The sequence below is a fragment of the Limulus polyphemus genome, unplaced genomic scaffold (genome assembly GCF_000517525.1).
Source record: "Limulus polyphemus unplaced genomic scaffold, Limulus_polyphemus-2.1.2 Scaffold2415, whole genome shotgun sequence".
In the NCBI taxonomy this organism is placed as follows: Eukaryota; Metazoa; Arthropoda; class Merostomata; order Xiphosura; family Limulidae; genus Limulus; species Limulus polyphemus.
The window spans coordinates 101,647-114,389 of record NW_013668025.1 but is presented as its reverse complement, the minus strand read 5'-3'; the positions used below and the strand labels follow the sequence as shown (position 1 = coordinate 114,389).

General features: G+C 30.8%; 1 protein-coding gene across 2 annotated transcripts in view; it reads right to left on the bottom strand.

Moving 5' to 3' along the window:
* LOC106466897 (nuclear pore membrane glycoprotein 210-like) overlaps window positions 1-12,743 on the bottom strand; it is a 138,062-nt gene that overhangs the window by 41,865 nt on the left and 83,454 nt on the right. For both annotated transcript variants that reach the window (XM_022394975.1, XM_022394976.1), the window contains exons 24-34: window positions 9,408-9,509; window positions 9,024-9,152; window positions 7,882-8,009; window positions 6,745-6,910; window positions 6,235-6,297; window positions 5,808-5,987; window positions 4,951-5,031; window positions 3,772-3,903; window positions 2,944-3,108; window positions 2,537-2,628; window positions 431-602 (exon numbers count right to left, since the gene is read on the bottom strand). In XM_022394975.1, coding sequence (XP_022250683.1) covers window positions 431-602; window positions 2,537-2,628; window positions 2,944-3,108; window positions 3,772-3,903; window positions 4,951-5,031; window positions 5,808-5,987; window positions 6,235-6,297; window positions 6,745-6,910; window positions 7,882-8,009; window positions 9,024-9,152; window positions 9,408-9,509 — 1,410 coding nt within the window. The remainder of the gene's footprint in view (window positions 1-430; window positions 603-2,536; window positions 2,629-2,943; window positions 3,109-3,771; window positions 3,904-4,950; window positions 5,032-5,807; window positions 5,988-6,234; window positions 6,298-6,744; window positions 6,911-7,881; window positions 8,010-9,023; window positions 9,153-9,407; window positions 9,510-12,743) is intronic.

The window sequence follows — 12,743 nt, the reverse complement described above, 5'->3', positions numbered from 1 at the left end:
AAAAAGACCAATAGTTCACAAAATCATACTAACTTTAACAAAATCAAAAAGTAGAGCACCTTCTAGTTCACCAGCAACATTTCTAATGCATCATCATCAAGCTAACATTCCTTTGGAATTTAGTGTTATAGTAAACTTACTTTGACAAGAGTAAGTATAGGGTACTTCATTTCCAACTCTTCTATTGCTGTTACCATCAGTTAATATTTCTAAATTTTAATATTAAAAAACTTATTTTGGCAAGAACAGACATGGATTAATTAATTTCTATCTATTTTAGATTGTCACCATCAGTTGATATCTCAACGGTTTAATACCACAGATAACTTATTTTGATAAGAGAGGACATAGACTTATTCAGCCCTACTCTTCAATTGCTGTCACCATCAAGCTAGCTTTTCTCCAGAGTTTAATAATGTACTAAGCTTACTTTGACAAGAGTAGACATAGACTGATTCACTCCAAATTCTTCCATTGCTGTCACCATTAAGCTAGCTTCTCCTGTCTTGGATCTTGACTTCAGTAGTCCATTCCTGCTAACTTCAGCAGCTGAAGGTTGATCAACTGAGAGAATTTGGTAGCTTACTTGAGCAATACCATCTCTACAAAAATGGAGTTGAATGTTAAGTGCAATGTGTAATACTATTAAGCTACTATGAAGCTTTTTTGTTGAAAAATTAAAAGAAAAATGTATAATGAATATAAATTATAATAAAATAACAAAAAGTCTTCTCTGTCACATGCTATTGGCACACAAGTGTACTATATTGACATATCACTTCATGTCAAATTGTGTCATGTTCTTCTGTTAATCTTTTATGAACCAGAATGTGTCTTGATACCCCTTATTTTTTCCTTCTCAGAGTGAAATATTTATCCAAACTGCATGTAATTTAGTATAAAGTTACCAAACAGTTTAAACAATTAATATCTTATAATTTAGTATTCTACAGTTTTTTAGGTTGCAAAACTCCCATAATTTTTTGCAAGACACTGTTTTAACAAAACATTAAATATTTGTCCAGTTCATTTATTTTGCTCATTGTAGTAGTTATCACTTACAGCTATAAATCGTAAAAAACGTGACCTCGCCTTTCAAAATGGTATTTAACATTATCTTTTTTTCAGGATAGGTGTCATGAAATATTTGATCAAGATAATTTATTTAATTACATTTGATTAAATATAGTTTCTTTTCAATAAATAACACATTGTTTTATTTGTATGCATTGTTTGAATATTATAAATTTAATAATATTCAACACATAAGGATTTTAGTTCTTGGAATATTTTGTTATCAGCTACTGTATCCACTAAACTTAACTAAGCTTACTGTCATAGAAGAAAATTTTTGTAGTTTTCAAACAGATATAATTTATCAATAAAAAAAAAAATTTCTAAGCAAACTATAAAAAATTGAGATCCGTGGTTTGTTCTGACGTGCTCTAAACTTCCCATTAGATTTCTTTGTTCTCCCTTACAGGAGTTCTGGCTAGTCACTTTCTCAATGCCTTATTTACCCTACAGTGAGAAACATAGTTCATATTCTGCTCTAATTAGTCTTATTCATTCATTACCTAATTATTTAAAAAGCTCAACTAAATTATGAATTGCACAGGACACATCTCTAGACATCATAGAAGGGGTGGTAATAAAACCAGTAAAAACACAGAAGGAAAATCATGTGAGAAACAAACCAAGTATATTCTCATACAATATTAGTTTCATATCAACAATAGCTTTATACTTAAGAATGAGCATATGAAAGGGTTAATAAGGAATAAACTTAAAATTGTTTTTTAATGAAATTAGGGTTAAGTGCAGACTAAGACACGATGACAAGCCACTCAAAGTAGAAACTGCAAGAGGGAAAATAAAAATTAGATCAAGAAGAGCCTCTTGCTCTGGGGAAGAAAACTTTAAAGGAATACATACATATTACATCAAAGCATGACCTTCAAGAACCACTGATTAAGGCTTTAGTATTTTTCCTGTTAATTGATTATTCTTTGGTATACCAGTCAAAAGTCATATGATTTCTCTTTAAAAAATTCTAGTTAATTTTATTTCTAGGAAAATGTTATTCAACAATACCACAGGTCAGCAATCGAGTCTGAAAAGGTCACAGTATTATCACTGTTGAAATTGATTTAATTATTAGGAACAAGTAAATGTCAAATTCTTCCCATGCGTTTACAAGGCACATAAGGCTTTAGAACTCTGGTTCCATCGCTACAAGTGGATGAAAATAATTACCTATTCTTTCTGGACAGGATGCCAGTCCATCACAGCTTAACCCTAATTAACAGCTAAGTACCCACCATACAGGCTGAGTATACCGTAACAAGTGGGGTAAAGTGTCTTGTTCAAGAACATAACATTATGGTTCGGGCCAGTCTCGAACTCACAATCATCTGACTATGAGCCAAAAAATGTAAAGGTACTGAACCATGGTGCCTCTTTGGAACAAGAGCCGTACAATAATTTACATTCCTCCCAAAACTGAAGAACTATCAGAAACAAATATCTCACTCACCGGTTTGACTTCAGTTGGAGCTGTGTTTCAGGACTGATTAAAATATAGTTTCCAAATATAGGTGGTTTGGAAAGAGCTAGCTTGTCAAAAACCTGAAATAAAAACAAAATATGCAAAAGAATAAAAAATACAATTTATGAAATTTAAAGATGAGGTACTGAAAGAAAAACAAGTAGATCAAGATTAATCATAAATTCTGTTTGTTAATTTCTGAAACACATTTTGTGTATGCATATCTGATTCTATAAACATATTTCAAAGATTAAAAAGTCAAACTGATTATGTCTCAACAACCAAAGTTTAATTTTTTTCATTTTTTTTTAAGATGAAGAGTTTTCAAAAGATCCACTAAAATATGTTCTTTAGTTCCATCAGTAAGAACTTAATCACAGCTTAGACATACACACCTGTATCTGTATTTCATCTGTTAACGTACCACATTGATGGGTCTGATGATAGGAATGTGCTGTTACTCCAGTTGGATTCACGATAAGCCGAATTGTTACATGACCTGGTTGATGAGCTATAAGTCGAACAGCAAAACTGTTTTCAACCCCAAGTTGTATTCCACTCTGTTGGGACATTGTTATTATTATGTCTTCTATTTCAAATAATAGCACACACACACACTACTCCTAAGATAAAGTTTCCTAGACTGAAATTATTTTGACTTTCCTCTATAAACCTTTCAAATGTTCCAACTTCATTCTTATATTCTAAGAAATTCTGATTAACTAAACAAAAGATCATGAGAATTGTTGAGATAAAACCATTCAACAATGGCACAAACAAAACTTGTGGAAATTCTTCTATCTCTCAACTTTTTTTCATGGTTTTATTCTAATTTGTGACATCCTGCCAACAAAATTGGTAAAACCAAGAACTACTTTTATTAGGCTATTTCAGTAAAGTGTGGATAAAAATAAATGATACATTGTTCATTGATCGGGTTATTAAATTTTCTTACACTATAAAACTGTTACCTACAAGTCATGACAATACATCTACATAACTAACAGCTTAATTGGAAAGAAAGACCACCCAATCTTTAAAGTTAAAAAACAAAAGCAGCTCAGACTCAAAGTTATATATTGTTAATATTATATAATTATAAAAAAGTACTATAATCCATCTAGTGTTCTCAACAGTTTCCCTACAATTAGACATAAGATATTTCAACATTAAATATGTGATAAATGTGACCATCTCAATGGTCAGCAACACAAGAAACATACCTGGTGATAAACACTCTGCAAAGAAGCTACTTCTGGGTTGTTCACTGACCAATGAAATAGAAGCGATGGGATAGCAGTTCCAAAAGCAAAAGGAGACTCATGCTCATTTAAACCAAATGCATGGAAAGGAACCTGTCACATGTGAGGGACAAAATGTATTCAAATAAAGATAGAATGAAACAATTTAAAAATAAATGAAAGTTGTGTGTGTACATATAAGAACAACACGTTAAATATAGTTAAAAACACAACTAATATAAACAGTAATGAAAATAAATTGAAAAGAACAATATTAAATATTTGTAAGGAAAAAATGTGATGTAATGTTCAATAACTACTGTAAAAACAAATGTCATATAGCTTTTCATAGCCAGGTGTTTATGAATTTTAAGACAATAACTAAACTAAAACTACTGTTACCATTAAGTGTTATCCATAGATTACCTTGTAACTTAGACACTAATAAGAAATTAAAATATATCAACTGTATAATACTCTGAAATGTTAATACAAAAAACAACAATGGGAAAAAACCCAAAGAAGATTAAGATCACATTTAACAGCTAAAAAAAAAGATACTAAAAAACTAGATACTATATGACACTTTTAACTGTCAATTTTATAATTTCAGGTACAAATAAATTTAACTATTTGCACTTTAATGCAGATGTTATAAATATCTAGTATTGTAAATTATGCACCAATGTGAATTATCTGTAATTTGTCTAAGCTTTTTGTGTTCATCACAAGTTATGGCCAATTAGGTTGAAGTATCTCACATAAATTACCAATATGATTAATCAAAACCTATATTCCACAATTTCAGAAACATGCTGGTTTAATATACAGAAAGTAATTTTTACAATCATTATTATGCATAACAAATCCACAGTACTGGAAATAATTATGGAAAATCAAATGTGGTGATATAAAATTAGTAACTGTAATAGTAACTGTAATTAAATTTAAATGGTCATTTTTAACTTTAGTTCAGTGCAGTTTATTTCTGTACAAAAGTGAGAAAAATCTAATATCTATATTTTACACCCATTTTATTCAACGTCTCCAAAATTATTTCCAACAGTGCATATTTGATATAAAGAAACAATACAAGTGAAATAAAAATATTAACCAAACAATGAAATATTACACACGCGTCCAAATCGAAAATCTATATACCTTTGTCCCTTTTTCTATTCGAGTCAGTGGAGTGTGAATCCTTATACCATGAAGAGGAACAACATATATATCCACCTGGTCCTAAGTTAGAAAACATTGGTGATTTATGGAATAGAAAAAATTATACTGAAGACAAATTTTTGTTTTATGCACTTTCAGAAATCTACATATGCCTAAAAAACCTTTATAAATCACAAGCTAACTGGGAACTATTAGTTACGCATGTTTCTGTAGTCTATTTTGTTTATATCATTACCATGCAGAGACTTTCTAAGGTCACATTTAATAACAGAAATGCTCTCAACTTCTAGAAATTTGGTTCAATCATAGTCAAGCACAATACAATATCAAAGAATGTATGTTTCAGAAATTTGGACAAAGTATACAAGGGCTATCTGCACTAGCTCTCCCTAGATTTCAAGTGATGGGGAAGATAGCTGGCTATCAGCATCCATCATCAACTGTTGGGCTACTCTAACTGAAAAGTGGGATTTGATTATCACACTTATAATCTTTTGTTCTGAATTTCATGAAACAGATTACTCAGAAATTTAAGTATTAGTTGTATTCTTGTGATCGTAGTGAGGATAGAAAATCTCTACAAAAAAATCATGTTTAATTATTTTTCTCTATGTATGACTTATTTTTTTTTATTTAATGACAAGTTACTTGAAATTTTATAGACATTTATCAAAATATTACCCACAAAAACCCATACTTCTCATAACACTAAACATTTTAAGATTCAATTTAGTTGTATTTATATTTACACAGGTGAATTTTACAATTAAATCCCCCCAACCATAAAACAATCGGCATTTCGGGTATAGAATAAAAAAGTGTAGCATTCTATTTACCTTAGAATAAACAATAAAGGCACCCTTATCCCTAACATAGCCCACTGCTCTTGCTGTAAGTGTTGTATTTCCAAGTTTGGTGGCTGTTACAATACCAGCTCCCATCACTGTTGCAATGTTTTGGTCTTCGATAACATATTCAATGTTGGACTGAGGGTGGGGGCCTCCAACACAAGTTACCTGAGTATAAACATATTAAAAACTAATTTATTAAAATTGGCAATATTTTTGTGGAAGTACAATGTCTAGTTTTGTAAAAAATGAAAAGAAGAAAATTAAATACACAACATAATAAGATTAAAACATCCATTATAAATAATGAAAGTGGAAAAGAACTTTGAATGAACTATCAATTTAGCTGACATACATAATAAAAATTATAATAAAGAAACTAAAAAGTATTAAACTTTTAGAATTACTAACTAACCTGAAATGTGGCCCCTACAACAAGGGTTATGTTTCTTGGGTTAAGTTGAAGAGGAGGAAACACCTGGAAGAATAATAATAATCACTCACAATGTTTAACATGAAATCAATTTACCCCTTTATTCTTGACTAATGCTCCCTCTAAGATGAGCAGATGCATGGCCACGAACCAATCTAGCATCAAAAACAACAATAGGCCACTCACAAGTTAATGAATTGGTAATAATTTTGTGTTGAAAACATAAGCCTACAATATAAACAATACCATGTCAAAATGTATGGGAGGAGTACAGGTGCCAACAGCCATTCAAATAAAGTTCTTTGCAGCGTTTAAAGAGAAATGGTTTTTGAAAATGATAGAAACTGCCTGTGGACAGAAAATTAGTGCTAAGAGGAGTTTGTAGTTTGCCTAGTACAAAAGAAAATTAGAGGGAACATTGTTCTTGACTCTTTTTGGATTACATGTAGTGTAAAAGTAACACAAGTAGCTATAATCATAGTATACTCATACCTGTACTGGTAACAAGGCACTTGAGACAAGTTTACTATGGTAGTCAGTTTCTTGAATTGGTGGTTTATCTGATCCAGCTATAAAAGTCAATGAGGTCTGTCCTAACGAATCTCCTGACACAATATATTCTGCACTGTATGAATGCGGATCTGGAAGCATATTTAACCTGTCAAGTGTAAAATAAAATTAAACCAATGAAAAGTATCTCCAGATTGTCAAAATATACGTATGTATGGTTTTAATTTGAGAACTTCAAACATTTTTGAACTAAACTTACATGGGTAAGAACTTAGCTCCAATGACAACAGGGCCAATGCTGAACTAATTAAAGTGGTAATTACCATGTAGTTTCTATAATCAGTTTAGTACTCACTCACTGCCATGGTTAGTGAAGTCTGAAATTCTTTGGACTTATTCAACAATTCACATATATTGCTGATCAATCGTATAGGTGTTCTAGATGGTTATTATACAACATACAGGAAAGTAAATTTGTTTCAAAGCTGTGTAGTTTTACACATTGACATGTAATTACTTCAAGATTTTGTTCACCTAACTGGTTTTGTGCTATAATGGAAATCTTTAAATCATCAGACTCTTGAATATTGAAACAAAATTATTTTGCTTACACTCAATTTATAAGATTTCAAACTAACTTAAAAAGTAAACAAATTCTAAAGATTAAAGAAAAACTGCAAATTAAAGAAAACATGTATATAAAAAATCAAAAATATGTTGGAAATTTTGAAAATTCTGAAAGATATTTACCAAGATTTATATTTTCAAACGAAATTTCGTGAAAGTAGAAAATTCTTTAAAACAACCTTTACATAACTGTATTAACTCTTCCAGTGCAAAGTTTACAGATAAACAAATCTCCCAGTGACAGGTTCCTTTTTGATACACAATAAAAAATAAAATGACACGTTATAATATTCATTATCTATTTGAAACTTTCAATTGGCAAACTCCGAGAAGTTCAAATAGTTTTACCCTTTCTTCACGATGGCACAGAATTACAAACTCGCATGATATTATTATCACAGTTTTTCAGGTTATAAAGTATGTCCAACATGTTCATGGCAGTGAAAGAGTTAATCAAAAAGATCATATTTTAATGAAAACAAATCAATATACTTGACAGAAATTATGTTAGATGAAGAAACTGGGCGAAGGTTCATCAAAGAAAACACTGAAGCTGGAAGGTTTTTCAACTGAGCATCTAATACTTCAACAGTAGCGATAATCGTTTTTCCAACTTCCACCTGTAATAAATATTCATCTAGTTATATTTTCATTGTTTGTTCCTGAACTTCAAGCATCAAAAAATGAAAGAAACAACTTACTGCACAACAATCAAAAAACTTATCATTTCTTAAATATGAAAGTTAAAAAATAATTATAGGCTATCTAGTTAAAATATTATTTTAATTTTTACCATTGATGACACATTTTAATATCCTTTAATATAAATTTATAAAAATAATATTTTTGGATTATATTATTTTCACTTCTTTCAAATTAGTTTCATTGTGTGAATAAAATTTTATAGTAATGTTTGTTTGTTTTTTGGAATTTTGCGCAAAGCTACACGAGGGCTAATTTAGCAGTGTAAGACTAGAGGGAAGGCAGCTAGTCATCACCACCCACCGCCAACTCTTGGGCTACTCTTTTACCAACGAATAGTGGGATTGACCGTCACATTATAACGCCCCCACGGCTGAAAGGGCGAGAATGTTTGGTGGGATGCGGATTCGAACCCGCGACTCTCAGATTGTGAGTCGAGCGCCTTATCCACCTGGCCATGCCGGGCACATTATAGTAATGAAAAGTAATAAAGGAGATCATTATGATACATTTAAACTTTAACTCTTTAAACCCAAAATTTTTTGCATGTTCTATCTGAATTATTTTCACAATTTCCAAATAATTATACCTCATAAAACTTCAATTTTCTTACTTTTGTGGATAATAACATAGTTTGGATTAGTTTTCAGCCAACAAGACATAAATGTTATTGGACGCTGTTACCATCCAATTGGGTAAACCAGGATTTTCAGCCAGATGCGGGCAGAATCCACTTGGGTTTAAAGAGTTAAAGAGATGGAGTGCTTATTATACTTATAAAATTTCTAATAGTTTCACAGCTAAGCATATACAAAAATCATGCTTTAATTTCTGTTTGCAAATAATGTACTTGAAATGAAATGTACATCTTTAAATCAATTTTTCAAAAACAATAAAAATCGTAAAATTTTTTGTTTGACATAAAAAAGTACCTTGTCAATCATATCCACATTAATAGCTGAAATTCCAGATATATGCACATGTGCTAAACCCAACACTCTAGGTTCCAGGCAGAGGTCATGAGCAGTAATGGTTATTGAGCCATCTTTAACTGGTGTTACCTATTTTGAGAAAAAAAAACAATACATTGACTTTCCCATCAGGGATTATCATAAAGAAATTCACAATTAAGTTACAAAACTAGTTTTTAAAAAAGCATAACTGCACTACTACAAAAACTATAGTTTATTAAATAAAATTTAATACAATTTTAAAGAGATGAATGTTTTAATAATTTTCAACATGCTAGAAACTGAAAAGTTATGGTGTACTTCAAAGATTAACCAACATCAAGTTTTTAATTTCCATCCACGTACCTGAATTATTTGTGATGAACCATCATATTCCACCATAGCTTTACTGGGATCACTGGTTTCAATAAAGAAATAGCCCGATCCTCTTTGGACTGTCAGTGAAATCTAGTGTTAGAGAAAAAAAAAAACGTTTATTAGTTTTCTAACAGAATACAAATCTGTTACAACACTGGAAAACATTCAAACCAAAAATAAAGACAGAAAAGATAAGATACAATTGAGTTTTAATTTGTTTACTCATATATCTTGTGGTATCAATAAAACAATCTCAAGCAAACAAAATTCCATTTCCGCATCATTCTACAAGATATTGTAAATGTGATAACTAAGTTTTTGAGAACTGGCAGGTATTATTATTATGGAAGAATGAATTTTATTGATGCTAAAAAACAATTGAGAAATTCAATAAAAAATTCATTGAAAAGTACTTTAATTTTTACATACATTTATGCAAACTGAATTACGAGGAAGCTATTGTTTCCACCTGTTATGCAATAAATAATTTTCAATGCACGATGACTTTTAAAGCATAGATCCAAATGTTCTTTTGAAATGTTATTTTAGTGATGATTTAATAACAATATAGAGGTTGAGTACATTATATTAGTGATTTTGGGGCCTCATCACATTGTTACAGTCCTTGTTGCCATATACAATCATGCACCATCTGATGACCAAGCATCTTGAAAATAGTACTGCAGTATAGTTTTCACTTCAGAAGACTATGTCATAAGGCTATGATGTCCTAAGCTCACCCACTCCTTCTTGAATATGTTCCATAATCCTCTAGTTTCAACAGTAACAAAGAAATTCATAATTGCTGCATCCACTGGCATGACTAGTTTGGAACAGTCAACATAGCCATTTCATTCTCTAGTTGCTTGAGATATGTGACAATTGAGCAGGTATGTCATGGAAGAAGCTTGCGTATATGTGACTTCTGTCATTTTCCTAGTTGAAGATCTGTCTTTATTATGTTGAGTACTGTTGCCTGGGACACATGAATGGCTTTTACCCCTTGACCTTTGTGTCTATAGATTCTCACTCGTTACAAGACACCCTATTTTGCCTATCACAGCTGGTTTCAAAACTTGTTGCTGGTATCTTCCTGAATGATTTTGATGGCCCAAGTTCTTCAAGATTCCTTTGCTTTCCAATTTTATTGAGTACAATGGATACCTAAATCCCAGATCTGAACACATATCTTTATGATCTCAATGTATGAATATTTTGCATTAGAAAGGCTGTTACATACCATCATAAGAGAACTACTTTTGATGGCACCACACTACCCACGAATTGCCAAACAGTATCAAAATGTACTTCTGATACATATCATTCTACCACAATTTCATGGCAGGAGTGGTTGTCACATAATTGATGAATTCTATATTCAAATACTGTTCTCAACCTTCTATAACAATAAAAAAAAAAGTTTGTTTTCTTCAAAGAGGTGTCATTTCTTATGATGCACATGCATTGTTTCCAAAAATATTTCACCATAATTGTTATGATTGTTCTCATGTGTTCTCAAAACATTTTACAAATTCCAATTGCTAGCAATCTTAATATAATTATTTATGAAACATAAATAAAAGTAAATATTTAATAACCAGAGAGTTGTAAATAGCTTCCTACGTGATTTCAGTACCCTTGTTTGAGAGCAGTTACATTGGGTTATGTGTTGTGTCCACCATAGTGAATCAAATCCTAGATTTTAGTCCAGAGATTTACCACCAGGGAACTAAAGGAACAGAATAGTTTGTATGAAGTTAAGCCCAATGAACTATCTGTGCTGGCATTAAAACCCAGTTTCTAGCATTATAAGTCTGCAGACTTATCACTGTGCTGCTGGGGGGCTTTTGATACCATCAGTATCCTTTATATAAAACTATACAAATTTACATTTTCAAAATAAATTACTAATCACAGATCAAACATGACTGCAAATTTTAAAAATACTTGATAATACTGGCCTTTTAAATAGTTACATGACTTTAACAACTCACTCCACTTAGAACCATGTAATATTTGAACAACACATAATTACCAACAGATGTTTATCTTGTTATTAACATTTGATTGTAAACATGTCTTACAGGGGAAGAGATATGCACACAATGCTGAAAATTTAGTCCCACAAATTAACTTTTTTCTTTCTGAAACGAAATCTGCTTTCATTGAAATGAATATTAACATATGATGTAGAACTTGTTCCATCCAATATTCATTTATATTCAAATTTACTGAGTTGATTGATACTGTTGCACGTGTGTACATAAATATATAAAATATTTTTTTTTTTTTAGATGCTGTATGCCGTGGTCAAAACCTACCAATATATTCAAAAATTTGCTGATGTTGCTTATGAATCCGAAAATTTTTTGACATATCATAACTGGGCTTTGTAAGACTTAAACCAGTTGTGGATTACTATATTTTGAACAAAGATTTAGAATATTTTTCTTGCAAGAAAATACAAACTTGATGAGTGTCATTTTACAGCAGTTTGAGGAATTTAAAATAGTGAACAAACTATCATATCATGTCAGCAGAAAGCTCAATGAACATATGATTGATGTATTTAGGATACTGTAGCAGACTTTTTTTCCAGAACATAAGTAATAAGTATTTTAATCAGGACATGATTACTTAAAAAAATCTTTTCTATGCACAAAAATAGTATATTACTTTTTCAAATAACATCTGAAGTATTTTGAAAATTAGTAGCCCTCTGGTGCTTTCTCCTGTCTCTTTTTCTTATACATTCGACAAACGTGATGTCCTTTAATTGCACAATAATTTAACGAAATGTAGAAAGTTAGAGCATCAAACTAGGTTAAACTCTGGACCTTTTGTCATAAAATATGAGTGAATAATTACTTTTCTATTGGAAATTCATGAATTTTCTTTTACTGAAAAATAAATGAAACTAATGCTTCTAAACTTTGCTCATCTTTCACTGATGTATGCTGTAATTGCTTAAGTCAGCAAAATTCATCCTGTATAGGAAACAAAGTTAGACTTACAGCAAGAAGGCCTAAGTATAGAAATTAAAACCTTATCTCCTTTTCTTTCAACAGGAAGTTGCAATTTTTTTTTAAAGATTATTATGACCAAAATACTAATATAATTACATAACTTCAAACTACTAGGCCTACAAAACATTATGAAGAGATCTTACAAGCTTTTCACCATTGCTGGAATCCATCTTCAAGAAAATTCATACAGCTTGCAAGATCTTTTCATGAAGTTAAACATACTAACTTCTGGATATTGGTTAGTAGGTGATTTAAATACAGTGGAGAACATTGCAATGTTACATGTTTTTGCTGTCAG